The sequence below is a fragment of the Pongo abelii genome, chromosome 4 (assembly GCF_028885655.2).
Source record: "Pongo abelii isolate AG06213 chromosome 4, NHGRI_mPonAbe1-v2.0_pri, whole genome shotgun sequence".
Classification (NCBI taxonomy): Eukaryota; Metazoa; Chordata; class Mammalia; order Primates; family Hominidae; genus Pongo; species Pongo abelii.
This window is the reverse complement of record NC_071989.2, coordinates 20,666,352-20,689,428: the sequence shown is the minus strand read 5'-3', so window position 1 is coordinate 20,689,428 and position 23,077 is coordinate 20,666,352. Positions and strand designations below refer to the sequence as shown.

General features: G+C 38.4%; 1 protein-coding gene and 1 pseudogene across 1 annotated transcript in view; both read left to right on the top strand.

The window, feature by feature from the left end:
* The first annotated feature begins 273 nt into the window (after window positions 1–273).
* Window positions 274–384, top strand: LOC112133671 (U2 spliceosomal RNA; annotated as a pseudogene).
* A 2,643-nt stretch (window positions 385–3,027) lies between these two features.
* LOC100438597 (nuclear pore complex protein Nup50-like) overlaps window positions 3,028–23,077 on the top strand; it is a 338,065-nt gene continuing 318,015 nt past the window's right edge. The window contains exon 1 of the mRNA XM_054555441.1: window positions 3,028–5,488. Within this exon, the coding sequence (XP_054411416.1) occupies window positions 3,130–4,620 (1,491 nt within the window). The 5' untranslated portion in view covers window positions 3,028–3,129 and the 3' untranslated portion in view covers window positions 4,621–5,488. The remainder of the gene's footprint in view (window positions 5,489–23,077) is intronic.

The following is a 23,077-nucleotide window of genomic DNA, read 5'->3' as shown; positions in this document are numbered from 1 at the left end:
TTTTTGTTTTCACACAGAATTTTTTTTTTTTTTTTTTTTTGACTGAGTCTCTCCCTGTTGGCCAGGCTGGAGTGCAGTGGCACAATCTCCGCTCACTGCAACTTCCCCCTCCAGGGTTCAAGCGATTCTCCTACCTCAGCCTCCCAAGTAGCTAATTTTTTGTATTTTAGTAGAGATGGGGTTTCACCGTGTCGCCCAGGCTGGTCTTGAACTCCTGAGCTCAGGCAATCTACCCACTTTGGCCTCCCAAAGTGCTGGGATTACAGTCGTGAGCCACCACCCTTGGCCTTTTGGCTAAGATCAAGTGTAGTGTCTGTTCTTATCAGTTTAACAAAAATGTTTTAGAAATAGAACAAGAATTTTCATATTGACTTTCCACCCATTGCAATTTAACAAATTTAAACTCTAAAGAGTTTGCTATGAAATACAGTTTGAGAACCAGTAAAAAAAAAAAAAAGCAGTAGTATTCAAAGAGGCAAATAAACAAGCAGAGACTATAGTTCTTTGTATGCTGCTTTGGGGAAAAAATATTTTCATTCTAATGTGCAGTTTTTACTCTTAAAAACACAATTTAGCTAACAAAAATAAAAACAAATGTTCCTGTTTCTAAATAAAATTGAGTTTGCATTAATGTTCATATATGTGAAAATATAAATGTTTAAGGTTAATGAAGGACTAAAAGTGACCATTGTAAAACAAACTAAGACTAATAATATTAGACCCTGTGTCAGCTGAGACTCTGCCATAAACAGAAATATTTTGTAAGTTTTAGAGACATATTAGGAAGAGTTTTTAATAATAATCACACAATAATCACACTGTATTTTATATCTTGGCTATGACTTGGGATATTGGTGCTTAATCTGAAAATAAATATCAAGGGAAATGAAATATTGTTTAATTCCATTTCAGGTTCCATTTTCCAAGTAATTTTTACCCTCCAGATGGTAGGCAATGCATGCCAGTGAAACACAATGGAAGCAGTCCACTTTAATCTCCTAAGGCACTGCTTCTTCTTTTTAACATGTGTGAATTCATGTCTTCTCTAGTGCTGTTCTAACTTTAATTTATATTGTTTAGAGTTTAGTTTTCTTTGATGTGACACAAAAATCTGCAAAAAGCATATTAAATGTTACATGTCTCTTGGTGACAAAATATCTAAGGTAAATCTATTATTTTGTCTTCCCCTAACTACTCCATAGGCTACTAACATGTCTCCCCACATCTACTCTGCCCTCTAAGATCCATTCTCAATGCTAAAGCCCAAAATGTTTTTTTTAAAAAAAATCTATTGGTGTCATCCCCTGCGAAAATTTCCTCAATGAATATCCATTGCTCTTAGAATAAAATATCTCATCTCATTCTGTACTTCCTGAATTTGCTCTGCAACCACACTGGCTTTCTCTCTCTCTCTCTCTCTCTCTAAGTTGCCATGCACATACTGCCTTAGATTTCATTATATTATATAATTTATCACATCTAAGCCAATGATATTTCAGGAGGCTATCCCTCATTTCAGAGACTGTCACATCTTCTTAATATGTCCTGTATTTTCCTCATAAGATATCACAGTTGGTAAATATATATTGAATAGAATTTCTATTTGAGTGATTTAAATGTTATTTTTTCCTATAACTATGGTATAAATTCATTGAGAATTATTTGAAGTTATTCAACAAATTTGATTATACCATAATCAGTAAATTATCACATGTATTAAATCATAAATTATTAAACAAATTAAATCAATAAATTATTCCATAATAAATATGGAAAGTAATATATCAATCACTGATCTTTGTGTTTTCCATATAGGGAAAAAGAGACACATTAAACAGAGGAGATATTAACCCTCACTGTTAAAAACATACCTGTGTGATTTCCGCTTAGCAGGACTCTGGAAAGTCTTCCAGACCAAAAAATTTGAGGGACTAACGGTTTAACTATGTCCCCAGTTAGAATTCTCTCAATACAAACATTACATTTGATTTAATAAAATGCTTATTTAAATTTCAATTTATTCAAGTATCAAAGTAGTTTATTAGTGAGTTAAAGAGTATGATTAACATATGCAGCCATTTGTTGAGGCAGATCCTATCGGCAGAGTATTAAAAGCCAAGAGTATAGGGAAGGATGGTAGATTACGGAGACAAAAGCAAAAAAATGACTCTATGCAAAAGGCTACTTTGAGTTCAGGATTTTCTGGGCTAAGCAATTTCTAAAGAATATTCTTAGCAATAATATTAACAACATTAATGTTACCAACAATTATTTTTCTGTAGAGTATATTGGAAATATGAAAAAACCTGCTATTGAATAGGACTGTGATCTCATAGAAGATGAGCATAACACCAAAATGCTGTAAAGTCATAACACAGAATGAAACAGAGTAATTTATATTGAAGCATTTTCTATGTATTTTCCTTTATGTTTTGATCCTCATGGCCTGATAAAACTAAAACCAGAATTAGCATTTGTCTGGATAGAATTTGAGGAAGCAAGGCTGTGTGTAGAAGTCTTCAAAAATTCTGATCGCACTGTCTCTTTTACTCAGCAAACGATTTAACATGTTCCACAAAACATGTCTATATTGTTATGACAAATTGTATATATATGCAGCTACAGTAATATATTAAACACATTATCCAGCATATAATAAAATAGTAATGTTAATATGATGGATTGAAATAAGTTGAAGTTTTAATATAGCTTCCTGTATACAAGTGGAAAATTTTAACATCCTTTGTCTGTTCAACCCAGTTCAGAACACTGTCGGGGCGTTTCTGTCCTCCCTTTTTTTCGAATTGGTTTTGGGGGTAGATTCGAGTTACAAAATGGCCGCCCAAAGCGTGTTCGGCGCGGTTGCCCCAGCGGTCTCCGGCTGAACCGGCGCTCCCACCTCACTGCCTAACACAGCGTGAGGAGCCCCCCCGGGGACATGGTGTTTGAGTCTCTGGGCTTTGCCGAGCACCAAGTCCTCTGAGGGCCGCAGCGCAGCACCGGAAGCGGCCGAGCGCGCTCAGCCTGGCGACCACCAGCAGCTCCAGAACCCTGCGCCGCTGCGCCCCGGGTTTCGCGGCACCCAAGACTCAGCGAGTGCAGCGGCAGCCGCCGAGGAGGATCGAAAACATGGCCGAAAGAAATGCGGAGAAGGAACTGACAGGTAAGAATTGGGATCAAGAAGATGAAGCTGAAGAGGTGGGCACATTGTCCGTGGCCAGTGAGGAAGTCTTGAAGAATAGAGCCATAAAGAAAGCAAAGCGCAGAAATGTTGGATTCGAATCTGACAGTGGAGGAGCCTTTAAAGGTTTTAAAGGTTTAGTGGTACCTTCTGGAGGAGGACGGTTTCCTGGATTTGGTAGTGGTGCTGGAGGGAAGCCTTTGGAAGGACTGTGGAATGGAAACAACATAACCAGTGCCCCTCCCTTCACCAGTGCAAAGGCAGTGGCAGAGCCCAAGGTAGCCTTTGGTTCTCTTGCTGCAAATGGCCCTACCGCCTTGGTGGATAAAAAAGTTTCAAATCCCAAAACTAATGGGGACAGTCAGCAGCCCTCCTCCTCTGGCCTTGCTTCCAGTAAAGCTTGTGTCGGAAATGCCTATCACAAGCAGTTGGCCGCCTTGAACTGCTCCGTGCGGGATCGGATAGTGAAGCACGTGAATACAAATCCCCTCTGTGATCTGACACCTATCTTTAAAGACTATGAGAAATACTTAGCAAACATTGAACAGCAACAGGGGAACAGTTGCAGGAATTCTGAAAGTGAATCTAACAAAGCTGCGGCTGAAACACAGTCTCCTTCCCTTTTTGGTTCAACAAAATTACAGCAAGAGTCAGCGTTTTTGTTTCATGGCAACAAAACTGAAGATACACCTGACAAGAAGGTGGAGGTGGCATCTGAAAAGAAAACGGACCCATCATCACTAGGAGCGACAAGTGCTCCATTTAATTTCAGCAAGAAAGTTGATAGCTCTGTTTTGGGCTCATTAAGCTCTGTCCCCCTGACTGGATTTTCATTCTCCCCTGGAAACTCCAGTTTATTTGGCAAAGATATTACCCAGAGTAAACCAGTCTCTTCACCATTTCCCACTAAACCATTGGAGGGCCAAGCGGAAGGTGACAGTGGTGAATGCAAAGGTGGAGATGAAGAAGAGAATGATGAGCCACCCAAAGTAGTAGTTACCGAAGTAAAAGAAGATGCTTTTTACTCCAAAAAGTGTAAACTATTTTACAAGAAAGATAATGAGTTTAAAGAGAAAGGCATAGGTACTCTGCATTTAAAACCTACAGCAAATCAGAAGACACAGGCTTTGGTGCGGGCAGACACTAATTTAGGCAACATATTGCTGAATGTTCTGATTCCACCCAATATGCCATGTACGCGAACAGGGAAAAATAACGATCTTATTGTCTGTGTTCCAAATCCACCAATTGACGAGAAGAATGCCACCATGCCGATTCGGGTAAAAACCAGCGAGGATGCAGACGAGTTGCACAAAATTTTACTGGAGAAAAGGATGCCTGAACACGCGAAGTCGGCTGCGGAATTATTGCCAAGTTGCTGCTTCTTCCACCACCCCTTAAACTTAAGTCAGTTTTTCTTCTCTTCTTTGACATTTTAAGAACTTACAGATAACTTAAAACTTTTGAGAGGAAGATTAATGTGGCCAATAAAACCTTTAGATGTTAAGTGTCAAGAAACCGCACTCTGCCTTCTTAAGAACTGCCTAAAGTGTAAAATACATTTGAATGCAATTTTTGGAAGTTTTTTTTAATGTTCGTTTGTTTATTAAACTAACCCTAAGTGATACCTTCAAAGACTGCAATCAGGGTATCAATTCGCTTTCCCAAAGGCTCTTCCAACCCGTGGGTTTTGGGGTCCACCGCCACCACCAGAGAGGCTTTTGAACAGGTGCCTGGCTGTGTTCAGAAGGAAGCTGGCCTGTGTGCTTCTCTCCGGTGGGCTCAGCCAACGTGTGAGACTTCTTCTGTTACCAAATGAACGGGCTGCCACGCTGTGACAGGCGTTTGTCCTCTGATTCATTTTTATTTTGAAGCTAAAATGTGAGTACTAAGTGTTCACCTCAGCGTTCGAATCATTGGCCTGTAACCCTGTGGGCTGCTTCACGAGAATTCAGGACCTGCATTTCCATTCTAAAAAGAAATGAACAGCTTGTGAAGGAGTTTTTTGGCTTTGTAGTTTCTATTCATGAGGTAGTGTTACTTCTTTATCCCCCTAAAGACAAAATGAAGATAAAGGGGGATTGCCAGGAATGCGTTTAAAAGCACAAATTTGGTAGCTTATCATCTACACCATGGAGAGTGAACCCTTACGAAATGAAAGTCAAGTGAGACCATCCTAGAAAAAGAAGATGCTCATAGGCATTTGTACCATGATCAACCCCACGCATATGAAAACTATGACCAAGTAACGTGCCTGGGAGCTTTGACACACAAGCCATGTGAATTCACTAGGAAACATTTAATAAGGTAATGGAAGAGAAAATCATGTGTAAATTTTGCCTTTAACTTTAGACAGCAGTATATTATACATTTGATATCTGAAATATCTTTACTTTTTTAAGAGTAAGATTCCGTATGTCTGTTTGGAAGGGAGCCGTGGTTATGTACACGAATATCCATGTCACTTCTCCAGAGCTGTCAGGTAACTAACATGAGCATTCTTTGAAGACTCTGGGCACATGAATGAGATACAGAATTGAATGTTTAAATTTACACTTTGATTCCTCATGACTCATTTGAGACTAGTACCAGCTGATCTTGTGTACAGGCTCAGGGTCAGTTCCCAAGGGCTCACGTGTGTGTATTCTGATCTTCAGTGCATAGCGCATTCTCATTTAGAAAAGAGTAGTCAGGATAATTGTGGACCATACAGTGGCTTTTTTAAAACTATAGTCTTTAGGTGTGAGGTTTGGGGCCGGGAGCAATTTTATGATCAAATATGATGAACTCCTAAGTACCTGAGGGGTGTTGGGCCAATGTTGTCATGAGGTTCTTGCTCTACTTTCAGTGTTTTGATTCCACTGGGAGAATTTGGCCTAGTGTGTGGCTTTGGATGAATCCGTGCAGAGAGAGGTGTGCTTGTACTGTTACAGGATGCTGTCAGATATAGCTATAGTAGGCACCTAGGGAAGAAGTGCCCATTATTTTTACATTGACTTTTTAGAATTGAGAATGCACGTGAGTTTTTGTTGCAGATGATTTATAGTAAGCAAGTGGTTGATGCTGTTAATACCGGCCCTGCCCGATTGACCTTAAGTTTATTCAACTTTTAAAAAGATGAAGAACTAAGGGGAACAAATTTAAGTTTGTTGCAACTTAGCCACACATGCTTCCCTGGTACCAGCTGGAATCAGCAGCTCACAGGCATCTTTAGGACACTTCAGCGTATATGACACAGTACTTTGTTAGCGTCTGCGTGTGTATGGAAAGTTTACAAAAAATGGCATGAAAAGATCATGATTGGATTTTCTTTTAAACCTGCCCCTTCTGTTAAAAATAGTTTATATATTTTTAAATTAGTGGGTATGTGTGGCTTCCTTTTTTCCTAACATTCCCAGCAAATTTTTGCTGCTGACTATCACTGTTAAAGTGAAAATTACAGAGAAAAAATGTGATGAATATACCATAACTCAAAATGTGATATTTTCTTAAAATCACTCTTTTATGCTTTAGGAACTGGTTGGTCTCCACTTTCATTATTAGTGTAAAGAGCCTGAGTATACGTGGATTTCATTCTAAAATTTAACTCCTTGTCTTTTACTTGGGGCACAGGGCCCCCAGAGGGCTTACCTATTTTCCCCACTATGTTAACAGGTAATTCTGATTTACACGTTATTTTAGTTTGACTTATTTTTAACAAAATATTAGAAATTATGCTTTAAAATGTTTAATGTGGACTGAAATTTTCATCTTTTGTTTGAGAATCTGTGAAGTGTATCATATATGTACCCTAAAGCAAGGTGTGTGTTTTGTTATTCTGAAATTGTTTTGCATCTGGACAAATACTAAGTATCCCAGTGGCATTTTTTTTTAAAACCTGTGTATCCATCTCATCCTTTTGCGCATTCCTAGTACGCAAAAAAATTTGTTATGCCATCTTCATTATTCAAATTACAGACTGAAAATATGGCCAGTTTTTAAAGAAGTTTAGATTATGTTTTCCATGGAAGGACAAGTCTGACTGTTCATGGACTGATTTTCTTTAAAAGGATTATTCTGTTTTACAATTTCAATTCTAGATCACATTTTATATATGCTGCATGCCAAAAAAAAAAAAAAAAAAGAAAAAGAAAAAACTACCTTTTCTGGTGTGGAAGGGTGGAGGGGAAGAAAAACTAATATTCTACCTTACTAGTAGAGTTCAAAACAAGTTTTCACTGAGAGCCTTTTCAGTAAAAGTTAAACAAGTTTTTTTTTGAGCATTTGTCAGTTATTCTATTTCAGAAGAGTCAAAATTCAAGCACGATACATTTTGAAGGCTTTGCAAACTCCTAAACCCCTGATGAGTCCTCTCATTCTGGAAGTGGGAATTTGAGTAGATATTGATTTGTCCCGTAGTATGGTAGATGACGGGGAGGTCTTTTCCAATCAGGCACTCAGAACGCAGGCCACTGTATGTTCTCAACCAGTAACAATCATACTGAGGATGAAGGACTCTCCCTTTGGTGCAGACACAATTGTAATGGAGATGTAAAACTTCTTAGCAATCAGATGGATAAATTGTTTGCTTTTTACTTTAAATAGGAAATTGTTTTCTAAAACTAAAATACTTGAATTGTCAGACAATATAATCTCAGCTTGTATTAGTTTTTGAATGCTCCCGTCGAGGAAGTGTAACAATCCATGAAATGTGAATAAATGAAAAGGAAAAAAAAAAAAGAAGACTGTCTATACGATTGCTCTGCTCTGACCTTGTAAGGAAGCAAGTGTATGCTTCCCAAAAGATGCTCATTGAAAAGAAGATACAATAGAATAGAAAGTCTCCCATAAAGATATTAGAATAACATCAGCCTATCTTTAATAACCCATTCACCCCTCTTTTGTTCAGGCTCCAAAGAAATTCTTCTAGTTCATCTCCTCCAATTTTCTTTAAAGTGAATGATATGTGCTCAGGTTAATCTTGGAGACTTTATCTTTTATTTTTTACATATTCCACAGGACAGTTAATTCTTTCTGTGGCTATATAGGTGAGATAGAGAAAATGCTATGTTTTAAAATAAGTTGACTTGTTCAAACTATTTTAGTGAAAATGAGTCTTCTAGAAAGTTTGCACATGACATATACCTAGGACTATTGGGTGTTAGGAAGTAATATCAATTTAGCAAGGAGCAGTTCAAAAGCATAGCCCTTCCATAGAGTCAATGTTCTATTTATTAGATCGGGGAGGTGAGCCTGTTGTGAAAATGAAGACAGCCTGAGGAGATTTCATATTCTCTTGATGATTGACCGATTTATTCTTAAGGATATGGGGAATCTCAACACCCAGGGGCTACATGAAAATGTTCTTTCTCTCACCTCTTATGAACAGTAGTATCTTGAAAGCAATTCTAACCACAACCTGCCCTAAAAAGTAGGTTAAAATTGTCTTCCCCAAACCTAGTGGGACAAGAGATGCTGACTAGAAGAAAAGTACATCCTGGTCTTGTTAATGTGGAGACGGACAGCAGGAAAAATGAGAGAATGACTAATGTTCAAATGCATTATTTTCCACAGGAAAATACATACACACACACACACACACACATACACACGCACACACACACAACTTAATCTATGTGAAAATGTTTGGCTCAGATCCTCTTATGTTGTCCTGTTATATATTCAGTTTGAGCAAAATTGGGGAGAATCAGATCTCTATTGACCACTAAGGAGCTCTCAAACTTCCTTCCTCTATAAACTAAGATTTTGCCCCGCTAAGAGGAAAGACTACAGGATATTTTTCAGCATTGTGTCGCAGACTTGATTTTTTTTTAAGTGTCACACTGCAAATATATTTTTTAAAAATATTTCTTCACCATTTTGAAAAATGAACTGCAATTCTGGACAGTTATTTGATTTTATCAATTCATGTGGAATGGTCCTGTCTTGCTAAATCCTATTTATAGAACAACACATTTCTATTTACTTTCCCTACATAAAGATACTTTAACCTGCAATATATTTGATCTAAAATATGTCCCAGCTTCCTTCTTGACTATTTGCAAAACTAAGGTTCTCAGGTTATTGTTTTATAAGAAGAAATATTGAGCCACAAGCACAAGTATTCCACTTCGGAATATTCTTTTTTTTTTTTTTCTTTTTTTTTTTTTTAGACAGAGCCTTGCTCTGTCACCCAGGCTGGAGTACAGTGGTGCGATCTCGGCTCACTGCAACCTCTGACTCCTGGGTTCAGCAATTCTTCTGCCTCAGCCTCCAGAGTAGCTGGGACTACAGGCATGCACCACCACGTCCAGCTAATTTTTGCATTTTTAGTAGAGACGGGGCTTCACCATATTGGCCAGGCCGGTCTCGAACTCCTGACCTTATGATCTGCCTGCCTCGGGCTCCCAAAGTGCTGGAATTACAGGCATATGTTCTATGCCTTCTTGTGAAGAAACCTTCTGGAATGATTCGTGTGTGTGTGTGTGTGTGTGTGTGTGTGTGTGTGTGTGTGTGTGTGTGTAGCTAATGATGATTTGGGGCTTTTAAGTTTAGGAAATCTACTCCTCTCTTCTCGTTACTCTGATCAAAATGGCTTGCAATAATTACTGACATTTCTATTTTGATGACAAACCACATCCATTTTGTGCAGAATTCAACCATGTTTTTACGCTCAGCTTTCCAACCAGTTAAGCCACTTTATTTCTCACTGTCATCTGTGCTCACCTCCTAATAGACCTCCATGTTCCCCTCAAATCTTCTCAACAGAGAGACTAGCAAATCTCATCAACAGAGAGGTTATTGTGACTCATTTAAACTAGCCTCAGACCAAGTTACACCCTCTTCAAAATTAGTTGAGGTTTCCCATATCAGGGAAAAACTTAAAATCTGTTCTATGGTTCATAATTCTTTACATTGCGTTTTTCCAACCCTCATGCCTATGTTTTTGATTTTATCTCCTATATCTCCCCATCTTACTCTACTCCTCATTCTTCCTGTGAAACATAAGATGTCTCTGTCTAGGTGTCTTTGTGCACATTGTTCTCTTTCTAAAAATGCTTTCTTCTTATCCAAATGTTTTTTTTTCTTCAGTTCTTCTGTCTTCAGCATAACTAATGTTTCACCTTCTCAGACATTTTCAATTCCCTTCATGTATGTATCAATGTATCTTACCTCATAATTTAATGGTTATTAGATTTTATTTTTTTGTTTCTTGCCAGAGTTTAGGACATATGTTTCTCTGTTTTAATTACTGCTTTATCTTTGGAACAGTACCTGGTATAGTGTAATATAAACTCAACAAATACATATTGAGTGAATTACACCTGGTTATTCACATTTTTGAATTCCAAGGGTATTAACCGTATTTTGAGAGCCAAAGTCATATCTATGTAGTCTCCATTTTGTCTTTTAAATTTGAGATGCAATATCTTTATATTATTCTCAATGAGTTAATTATGAAGAATAAGATAACCTGCTCAGTGAATAGACAACTTCCACAAAGGAAGGATTATCAATCAACTCTTGTAAAACTTAAATTTTTGAAATTCCTTTACCAGTCTCAATTTTAGTAGCAGTCACTAAAAATTAAGTTGGGGTTTCTTTCATCACTCTCTGTTGCACTGTAAGTTACCTAAGCTAATATAATTCATTTACTTATTGATCAGGGCGTGATAAAAACAAAATTATAATTTTTTGAGTTTTAATTTTCTATAATTTTTGCTTTTTATATGCAATTTACTGGGAAATTTTACAACAGAGATAGATAGTTTGCTTTTTTTTCCCTATGCAAAAAGTTAAAGAAAGGTCTTGGTTCTGTTCACACAAACACTTCAATGCGGAGGTAAGTTGGTTTTCTAGACAGTCAAGTTCCCTTTTTTCTATTTTTCTAAGGTGGAAAAAAAGTCTTACGGCTAGTTAGTTCAAGTAAAAATAGAATAATGGGGGGATATAATAAGTTGGCAAGACAGATACCTTCTGGTTACTTATCAGAATAAAAGTATTACAGGTATTATCAAGTAGAATAATGTTCAACCTATTAACACACAGTTATTTTCAAATATTTGACTGAGAGGAAACTATTTCTGGAGGACAGGCAGAAGGGAACTCTCTTATTTTATACTTCATCCTGAAATATGAAGTACAACCTCAGCAAGAGCATCAGAGTGGTGTTCATTTGGATCACACTATCCCCCTAATTTAAAGCCCTAACAAATTTTTTTTTTCTTAGAAATGTGCTTTGCCATTGCTTATACTGAAAGATGTTATAAGAAAAAGTGACATTTGGCACTAGTTATTTCACCATAAAAGTACTGTTGACAATTTTTATATTTAGCAGCATCCAGTTTATGAGGACTCAAGAGATAATAAAGCTTTTTATGGCCTTGGTGATTCTGCTTCATAACTTGCCTTTTTTCATATTTTGGACATTGTGACTCATTAAATTGATTCTGTTTCTTTCGTTGCATAGGCTACAATGAAAATTAAAGCCAAAGCCATGATCCTTCTCTAGGAAAATGTTTGAAATAATCTGTATTGGTTGAGTTTATGCTTTGGCGTCAGACTTGCTGAATTCAAAAGCAACTTTTCCCACTTACTTGCAGCAAGACATTAGATAGTGACTTGGCCTCAATGTGTCAGTTTCCTTATCTTAAGTGAGGAAGGCTAGTTCGTTCAGAGGGAGGTTGTTACGACTATATGCAGCAATTCAGAAGAATGCTTAAAATCATACATGAAAAGTAGAAAGAAAGGGGAAAAACCTATAGGATCATTTTCATCATTTTTTTATACTAACATTTTTAATTTAGTAAAATATTATAATTCCATTTTTACCTTGGCCTGTTTTATATTATGTATTTATTTATTTTATTTTATTTATTTATTTATTTTTATTATTATTATTATTATACTTTAGGTTTTATGGTACATGTGCCCAATGTGCAGTAAGTTACATATGTATACATGTGCCATGCTGGTGCACTGCACCCACCAACTCGTCATCTAGCATTAGGTATATCTCCCAATGTTATCCCTCCCCCCTCCCCCCAACCCACAACATCCCTGAAGTGTGATGTTCCCCTTCCTGTGTCCATGTGTTCTCATCGTTCAATTCCCACCTATGAGTGAGAATATGCGGTGTTTGGTTTTTTGTTCTTGCGATAGTTTACTGAGAATGATGATTTCCAATTTCATCCATGTCCCTACAAAGGACATGAACTCATCATTTTTTATGGCTGCATAGTATTCCATGGTGTAGATGTGCCACATTTTCTTAATCCAGTCTATCATTGTTGGACATTTGGGTTGGTTCCAAGTCTTTGCTATTGTGAATAATGCCGCAATAAACATACGTGTGCATGTGTCTTTATAGCAGCATGATTTATAGTCCTTTGGGTATATACCCAGTAATGGGATGGCTGGGTCGAATGGAATTTCTAGTTCTAGATCCCTGAGGAATCGCCACACTGACTTCCACAAGGGTTGAACTAGTTTACAGTCCCACCAACAGTGTAAAAGTGTTCCTATTTCTCCACATCCTCTCCAGCACCTGTTGTTTCCTGACTTTTTAATGATTGCCATTCTAACTGGTGTGAGATGGTATCTCATTGTGGTTTTGATTTGCATTTCTCTGATGGCCAGTGATGGTGAGCATTTTTTCATGTGTCTTTTGGCTGCATAAATGTCTTCTTTTGAGAAGTGTCTGTTCATGTCCTTCGCCCACTTTTTGATGGGGTTGTTTGTTTTTTTCTTGTAAATTTGTTGGAGTTCATTGTAGATTCTGGATATTAGCCCTTTGTCAGATGAGTAGGTTGCGAAAATTTTCTCCCATTTTGTAGGTTGCCTGTTCACTCTGATGGTAGTTTCCTTTGCTGTGCAGAAGCTCTTTAGTTTAATTAGATCCCATTTGTCAATTTTGGCTTTTGTTGCCATTGCTTTTGGTGTTTTAGACATGAAGTCCTTGCCCATGCCTATGTCCTGAATGGTATTGCCTAGGTTTTCTTCTAGGGTTTTTATGGTTTTAGGTCTAACATTTAAGTTTTTAATCCATCTTGAATTGATTTTTGTATAAGGTGTAAGGAAGGGATCCAGTTTCAGCTTTCTACATATGGCTAGCCAGTTTTCCCAGCACCATTTATTAAATAGGGAATCCTTTCCCCATTTCTTGTTTTTCTCAGGTTTGTCAAAGATCAGATGGTTGTAGATATGTGGCATTATTTCTGACGGCTCTGTTCTGTTCCATTGATCTATATCTCTGTTTTGGTACCAGTACCATGCTGTTTTGGTTACTGTAGCCTTGTAGTATAGTTTGAAGTCAGGTAGCGTGATGCCTCCAGCTTTGTTCTTTTGGCTTAGGATTGACTTGGCGATGCGGGCTCTTTTTTGGTTCCATATGAACTTTAAAGTAGTTTTTTCCAATTCTGTGAAGAAAGTCATTGGTAGCTTGATGGGGATGGCATTGAATCTGTAAATTACCTTGGGAAGGATGGCCATTTTCATGATATTGATTCTTCCTACCCATGAGCATGGAATGTTCTTCCATTTGTTTGTATCCTCTTTTATTTCCTTGAGCAGTGGTTTGTAGTTCTCCTTGAAGAGGTCTTTCACATCCCTTGTAAGTTGGATTCCTAGGTATTTTATTCTCTTTGAAGCAATTGTGAATGGGAGTTCACTCATGATTTGGCTCTCTGTTTGTCTGTTATTGATGTATAAGAATGCTTGTGATTTTTGCACATTGATTTTGTATCCTGAGACTTTGCTGAAGTTGCTTATCAGCTTAAGGAGATTTTGGGCTGAGACAATGGGGTTTTCTAGATATACTATCATGTCATCTGCAAACAGGGACAATTTGACTTCCTCTTTTCCTAATTGAATACCCTTGATTTCCTTCTCCTGCCTAATTGCCCTGGCCAGAACTTCCAACACTATGTTGAATAGAAGTGGCGAGAGAGGGCATCCCTGTCTTGTGCCAGTTTTCAAAGGGAATGCTTTCAGTTTTTGCCCATTCAGTATGATATTGGCTGTGGGTTTGTCATAAATAGCTCTTATTATTTTGAGATACGTCCCATCAATTCCTAATTTATTGAGAGTTTTTAGCATGAAGGGTTGTTGAATTTTGTCAAAGGCCTTTTCTGCATCTATTGAGATAATCATGTGGTTTTTGTCTTTGGTTCTGTTTATATGCTGGATTACATTTATTGATTTGCGTATATTGAACCAGCCTTGCATCCCAGGGATGAAGCCCACTTGATCATGGTGGATAAGCTTTTTGATGTGCTGCTGGATTCTGTTTGCCAGTATTTTATTGAGGATTTTTGCATCAATGTTCATCAAGGATATTGGTCTAAAATTCTCTTTTTTTGTTGTGTCTCTGCCAGGCTTTGGTAACAGGATGATGCTGGCCTCATAAAATGAGTTAGGGAGGATTCCCTCTTTTTCTATTGATTGGAATAGTTTCAGAAGGAATGGTACCAGCTCCTCCTTGTACCTCTGGTAGAATTCGGCTGTGAATCCATCTGGTCCTGGACTTTTTTTGGTTGGTAAGCTATTGATTATTGCCATAATTTCAGCTCCTGTTATTGGTCTATTCAGAGATTGAACTTCTTCTTGGTTTAGTCTTGGGATGGTGTATGTGTTGAGGAATTTATCCATTTCTTCTAGATTTTCTAGTTTATTTGCATAGAGGTGTTTGTAATATTCTCTGATGGTAGTTTGTATTTCTGTGGGATCGGTGGTGATATCCCCTTTATCATTTTTTATTGCATCTATTTGATTCTTCTCTCTTTTTTTCTTTATTAATCTTGCTAGCGGTCTATCAATTTTGTTGATCCTTTCAAAAAACCAGCTCCTGGATTCATTTATTTTTTGAAGGGTTTTTTGTGTCTCTATTTCCTTCAGTTCTGCTCTGATTTTAGTTATTTCTTGCCTTCTGCTAGCTTTTGAATGTGTTTGCTCTTGCTTTTCTAGTTCTTTTAATTGTGATGTTAGGGTGTCAATTTTGGATCTTTCCTGCTTTCTCTTGTGGGCATTTAGTGCTATAAATTTCCCTCTACACACTGCTTTGAATGCATCCCAGAGATTCTGGTATGTTGTGTCTTGGTTCTCGTTGGTTTCAAAGAACATCTTTATTTCTGCCTTCATTTCGTTATGTACCCAGTAGTCATTCAGGAGCAGGTTGTTCAGTTTCCACGTAGTTGAGCGGTTTTGAGTGAGATTCTTAATCCTGAGTTCTAGCTTGATTGCACTGTGATCTGAGAGACAGTTTGTTACAATTTCTGTTCTTTTACATTTATTGAGGAGAGCTTTACTTCCAAGGATATGGTCAATTTTGGAATAGGTGTGGTGTGGTGCTGAAAAAAATGTATATTCTGTTGATTTGGGGTGGAGAGTTCTGTAGATGTCTATTAGGTCTGCTTGGTGCAGAGCTGAGTTCAATTCCTGGGTATCCTTGTTGACTTTCTGTCTCGTTGATCTGTCTAATGTTGACAGTGGGGTGTTAAAGTCTCCCATTATTAATGTGTGGGAGTCTAAGTCTCTTTGTAGGTCACTCAGGACTTGCTTTATGAATCTGGGTGCTCCTGTATTGGGTGCATATATATTTAGGATAGTTAGCTCTTCTTGTTGAATTAATCCCTTTACCATTATGTAATGGCCTTCTTTGTCTCTTTTGATCTTTGTTGGTTTAAAGTCTGTTTTATCAGAGACTAGGATTGCAACCCCTGCCTTTTTTTGTTTTCCATTTGCTTGGTAGATCTTCCTCCATCCTTTTATTTTGAGCCTATGTGTGTCTCTGCACGTGAGATGGGTTTCCTGAATACAGCACACTGATGGGTCTTGAGTCTTTATCCAATTTGCCAGTCTGTGTCTTTTAATTGGACCATTTAGTCCATTTACATTTAAAGTTAATATTGTTATGTGTGAATTTGATCCTGTCATTATGATGTTAGCTCGATGTTTTGCTCATTAGTTGATGCAGTCTCTTCCTAGTCTCAATGGTCTTTACATTTCGGTATGATTTTGCAGTGGCTGGTACCGGTTGTGCCTTTCCATGTTTAGCGCTTCCTTCAAGAGCTCTTTTAGGGCAGGCCTGGTGGTGACAAAATCTCTCAGCATTTGCTTGTCTGTAAAGTATTTTATTTCTCCTTCACTTATGAAGCTTAGTTTGGCAGGATATGAAATTCTGGGTTGAAAATTCTTTTCTTTAAGAATGTTGAATATTGGCCCCCACTCTCTTCTGGCTTGTAGGGTTTCTGCCGAGAGATCCGCTGTTAGTCTGATGGGCTTCCCTTTGATGGTAACCCGTCCTTTCTCTCTGGCTGCCCTTAACATTTTTTCCTTCATTTCAACTTTGGTGAATCTGACAATTATGTGTCTTGGAGTTGCTCTTCTCGAAGAGTATCTTTGTGGCGTTCTCTGTATTTCCTGTATCTGAATGTTGGCCTGCCTTGCTAGATTGGGGAAGTTCTCCTGGATAATATCCTGCAGAGTGTTTTCCAACTTGTTTTCATTCTCCCCATCACTTTCAGGTACACCAATCAGACGTAGATTTGGTCTTTTCACATAGTCCCACATTTCTTGGAGGCTTTGCTCGTTTCTTTTTATTCTTTTTTCTCTAAACTTCCCTTCTCGCTTCATTTCATTCATTTCATCTTCCAGGGCTGATACCCTTTCTTCCATTTGATCGCATCGGCTCCTGAGGCTTCTGCATTCTTCACGTAGTTCTCGAGCCTTGGTTTTCAGCTCCATCAGCTCCTTTAAGCATTTCTCTGTATTGGTTATTCTAGTTATACATTCTTCTAAATTTTTTTCAAAGTTTTCAACTTCTTTGCCTTTGGATTGAATATCCTCCCGTAGCTCGGAGTAATTTGATCGTCTGAAGCCTTCTTCTCTCAGCTCGTCAAAGTCATTCTCCGTCCAGCTTTGTTCCGTTGCTGGTGAGGAACTGCGTTCCTTTGGAGGAGGAGAGGTACTCTGGTTTTTAGAGTTCCCAGTTTTTCTGCTCTGTTTTTTCCCCATCTTTGTGGTTTTATCTACTTTTGGTCTTTGATGATGGTGATGTACAGATGGGTTTTTGGTGTGGATGTCCTTTCTGTTAGTTTTCCTTCTAACAGACAGAACCCTCAGTTGCAGGTCTGTTGGAGTACCTGGCCGGTCGTGTGAGGTGTCAGTCTGTCCCTGCTGGGGGGTGCCTCCCAGTTAGGCTGCTCGGTGGTCAGGGGTCAGGGACCCACTTGAGGAGGCATTCAGCCCGTTCTCAGATCTCCAGCTGCGTGCTGGGAGAACCACTGCTCTCCTCACAGCTGTCAGACAGGGACATTTAAGTCTGCAGAGGTTACTGCTGTCTTTTTGTTTGTCTGTGTCCTGCCCCCAGAGGTGGAGCCTACAGAGGCAGGCAGGCAGGCCTCCTTGAGCTGTGGTGGGCTCCACCCAGTTCAAGCTTCCAGGCTGCTTTGTTTACCTAAGCGAGCCTGGGCAATGGCGGGCGCCCCTCCCCCAGCCTCGCTGCGGACTTGCTGCTTGATCTCAGACTGCTGTGCTAGCAATCAGCGAGACTCCGTGGGCGTAGGACCCTCTGAGCCAGGTGCGGGCTATACTCTCCTGGGGCACCGTTTCCTAAGCCCGTCGGAAAAGCACAGTATTCGGGTGGGAGTGGCCCGATTTTCCAGGTGCCGTCTGTCACCTCTGGAAGGGGAACTCCCTGACCCCTTGCGCTTCCCGAGTGAGGCAATGCCTCGCCCCTGCTTCGGCTGGCGCACGGTGCGCTCACCCACTGACCTGCACCCACTGTCTGGCACTCCCTAGTGAGATGAACACGGTACCTCAGATGGAAATGCAGAAATCACCCATCTTCTGCGTCGCTCGCGCTGGGAGCTGTAGACCGGAGCTGTTCCTATTCGGCCATCTTGGCTCCTCCCCTATATTGTGTATTTAAATATATGTCATGTATTTTCTGGAAAAGAATATGTTAAATTATTTCTAGTTAGATAGGAGATAGATAAAATATAGTACAGTAGATATAAATGGAAGTGTATCTATCTCAGAATAAATATAAAATACATTTACAGTATATAATAATTAAGTACTTATTTATGTAACAGAATCTGTATTGAGTAACATAGACTTATATGCTTACACTAATAATCTGAATAATTTTTTTATTCATTTATTTCACTTTAAGCAAAATAGTGAATATCTAAATAGCATAGTAATATTATTTTTTCAAACTAGGAAAGACTCACAATGGTTTCTAGAATTATATATCAGGTTCAAAATATTTAAAATGTGTATAAAATTTTAATTACATTTAAGATTTTACAATATAATTAAGTAAAAATGATACATATATTATAAACTATAGTTTACTTATAGCATAGTTTACTAGATTATAACAGTACATTTAAGGTAAAAGAAATTGATTGCTTTTTTGAGGTGTTTCAGTAACATATAATACTATAAAAACTTAGTGGGCCAGGCACGGTGGCTCACGCCTATAATCCCAGCACTTTGGGAGGCTGAAGCGGGCAGATCACGAGGTCAGGAGATCAAGACCACCCTGGCTAATACGCTGAAACCCCTGTCTCTACTAAAAATACAAAAAGTTATCCAGGCATGGTGGCGGGCACCTGTAGTCCCAGCTACACAGGAGGCTGAGGCAGGAGAATGGCGTGAACCCGGGAGGCGGAGCTGCAGTGAGCCGACATTGTGCCACTGCACTCCAGCCTGGGCAACAGAGCAAGACTCCCTCTCAAAAAAAAAAAAACCTTAGTGGAAGTATGTGAATTTTGTGGCATTATAATAATCTATTATGAAAATGTGTCGGCCGGGCACGATGGCTGACACCTGTAATCCCAGCACTTTGGGAGGCCGAGGCAGGTGAATCATGAGGTCAGGTGTTCAAGACCAGCCTGGCCAACATGGTGAAACCCCGTCTCTACTAAAAATACAAAAAAAAAATTAGCCAGGAGTGGTGGCATGGGCCTGGAATCCCAGCTCCTCGGGAGGCTGAGGCAGGAGAATTGTTTGAACCCAGGAGACAGAGGTTGCAGTGAGCCAAGATTGCACCACTGCCCTCCAGCCTGGATGGCAAGAGTGAGACTCTGTCCCAAAAAAAAAAAAAAGAAAAGAAAAGAAAATTTGTCTGCAGATTGATCTTTCTTATTAAGCTTGAGTATATATGTAAAGAAAATAATTCCCTTTGAAAATAAACATATATACAATCAAAACTTAGGCTTTCTTAGAATTTTTTTTTTTTTTTTGAGACAGAGTCTCAACCTGTCGCTGAGGCTAGAGTGCAGTGGCACAATCTTGGCTCACTGCAACCTCCACCTCCCTGGTTCAAGTGATTCTCCTGCCTCAGCCTCCTGAGTAGCTGGTACTACAGGTGCACGCCACCATGCCCAGCTAATTTTTGTATTTTTAGTAGAGATGGGGTTTCACCATATTGGCCAGGACGGTCTTGATCTCTTGACCTCGTGATCCACCCACCTTGGCTTCCCAAAGCGCTGGGACTACAGGCGTGAGCCACTGCGCCTGGCCTCTTAGAATTCCTATACAATTGACAACCATCTGGGAAAGTGTTTGATAATCATTTTCTTTTCAATCTCCATTGTCTCATTGTCTGCTAAGGGTCTACTGCCTTCCTTCCTATCAAAATTTGTCCCATTGATATCCGCCATGATTATCTAAGGCAGTATTATAGCTCGCTCCCAGAGATGTGAAAGTCTATGGTATTAAACTGTTGTATACAATTAGATGCAAAACAATACAAAATCACAAAACTTCTTGGTTTTTATTGATGCTATTCCTGATGTTCTAAGGTAATTATATACAATGTTCAAAGTACATCTCAGTGTATGTCTGTGCCATTTTTTATCTTAAAACAGTTGAGAAAACTGGCCCGTGGAAACTTTGTGAATTCAAATTATTGTACTTTTATTTTCTAAATTATCCTTTTCTGATTAATTTTTTATTAAGTAAAATTGCACACACAGATTTCAAAGTTCACTCTGAATAGCTCACACATTAATCATGTACCACATCTAACCTGAAATCAAAGTGACTATATTGACTCAATATTTACTATCAGAGTTTTTGAACAACAAAAATATATATGTATGTATATGTATGTGTGTGTATATATATATATATGTATGTAGGAAAATAGTTAATGTAGCTGAAGTAAACACACTAGCAAAAGCACTTCAAATTACTTATTTTTTAATTTTGTAAACCATGCTACGCAGAAGGATGTGGTGTAGCTTACAGAAAGTATGTGCTGTAGAAAACCTTAAGACAAGGTAAGATTAGGAGCTTTGGGAAATTATAAACGGGACAGAAAGATTAAGTCAAGACAAAAGTTTTAATATTGTTATCACTTTAAATGAAACAATATAATATGGTATAAATTTTGTAATCTGCTTTCCTCATTACTGCGATATGTCCTCACAAAGAAATCAAAATCAATGTTTACCATTACATCTAACTATAAGATGAGGAAACATTCCCTTAGCCTCCCATCTTACCAGCTCTCCTTTGAGGGGAAATCAAATCAAAACCCACCAACCGCATTAACCAACAGCATATATTTGTGGCACACAGTGCTTGGTTGATAGACATTATTGCTTTCCTGTTACGGGCTAACAGGATCCATTAATTCACATTTGAGGCTTAATCATGTGCAAGGAAAATGGAAAAAATATTTGATAATAACTTTTTATGGGCTGTTGGTTGTAACACTGCTTACTTATTAAACAAAGTAACTACTTTGGATAGATAAGAGGATCAATAAGTGGGCATTGAAATGCTTTCGTAAGTGTTAACCCTTAACCGTACTAAAAACTCACATATGTAAAAGATTAAAGGTGGTAAATATTAGGCCTCAGTGCAACTTCTGTTTACTATGACCAACAGTGTATATAAATCATCCATTCTATTATTTAACAAGCAGTACATATTCATTAAAATATTTATTGGGGTCCTATTAGTTTCCACTTAAGAGGAAGTAAACAAAAAATTCAAAAATGCCTACGTACGTCAATGAAATTAAACCTGCCCCAAATACTATAAATCAACCAACAGTACATTTCTATCCTGTTTACACCTCTATCCTGTTTACACTTGTTTCAGGTTTTAATGTTTCCTGTGGTTTTTACATGTTGAGCTTCATATTTTGTAATACACTATTTATGTAATGGAAAACTCATGAAAAGAAGTGAATCATCTAAATTAACTATTCAAAATCATTGGTTATGCCAAAAAGTAATACTATTTTACCATTTTTATTCATGTATACAAATATCTCAAGCTCCTTTCTAAAATTGGTTGGTAATGCATGTGTATTTTTAATTCATGCATTAATCTCTACTTATTTGTTCTTGAATAAGATACAATAATTTTCCTCATGAAACATTAAGTTCTAAATACCCCAAATAAAGTGCAATCATCTTGAATTTTAGTTATACATCTACCTTTCCATGTTGGACAATTTTTCTCATCTATCAACACAATCTTTTCTTTTCTTTTTTATTCAGCACTTATCTCTTCCTTATTAACATATTTATACCTTCCTTATGACGTTTTCTTTCCTGTACTGTTGTCTCTTATCCATTCCACTAGCACCACTCTGAACAGTTTTTGTTTTTGTTTTGTTTTGTTTTTTGAGATGGAGTCTTACTCTGTCGCCCAGGCTGGAGTGCAATGGTGTGATCTCAGCTCACTGCAAATTCCGCCTCCTGGGTTCAAGCAATTCTCCTGCCTCAGCCTCCCAAGAAGCTGGGATTACAGGTGCCCACTACCACTCCTGGATAATTTTTGTATTTTTGGTAGATACGGGGTTTCACTATATTGGCCAGCATGGTCTTGAACTCCTGACCTTAGGTGATCAGCCCTCCTCAGCCTCCCAAAGTGCTGGGATTACAGGCGTGAGCCACCGCACCTGGCCTCACTCTGAACAGTTTTAACACAAGAGTTAACAGCTGTTATAGGTTGAGTTGTGTCCCCTAAAAAGATATGTTGAAACCCTAACCCCTAGTACCTGCGAATGAAACCTTATTTGGAAATAAGGTATCTGCAGTTATATCAAGTTATGATGAAGTCAGCAGGTAATCCTTAGTCCTACATGACTGGCGTCCTTGTAAGAAGAGTAGAGAAACAGAGAGTAACACACACACAGGGAAGATGATATGAAGACATATAGGAAGAAGAATGCCATGTGATGATTGAGGCAGAGAACAGAGTGACGCTTCTATAAGACAAGTAATCTCAAGAATTGATAGCAAATTCAGGAGCTAGAAAAAAAAGCATGGAACACGTTCTCCTCCCATATCCTTCACAAAGACATGGCACTGCTGGCAATTTGAAATCAGACTCTGGCCTTCAGAACTGTGGAGAATACATGTCTGTCTTCAAGCAATCCACTTTGTGGTTGCTTGTTTTATGGCAGCTAATATAACTGCATTGGCCTCCTCCTCAGCATCTCCAACCACAACACACAGAGCCCTTCAAAAATAATGACAAGTGAAAGTGAAGGTAATTCCACCACAACTTTAGTAGGGCAATCTGGACACTCAGCTATCATTCTCTTTATCTTTGACCAAAGGCATTTCTCTCCTTTATTTCTCTACTTCAGCAACTCTCTATCCTCAAATCCAATTACTTTTTGCTAAAAGCAAAACAGCAGTGTTTCTCAATCTCAGAAATTGAACCATCAAGTAAAAACTTACTGTCTCTCAATTTACCCACATTCATTCTCACATCCCAGGCTTACAGCTAACAGAAATAAAAAATAAAATAAGAACACCTCTCCTTTACTGCCAATAGCTAATGCCTTCATCCATGTTCTGAATATCATTTGTACATTGCATCAGCGTCCAAATTCTTACCTTTGCAAATGGTTCAGTACTGACCCAGGTGTGCTCGGCC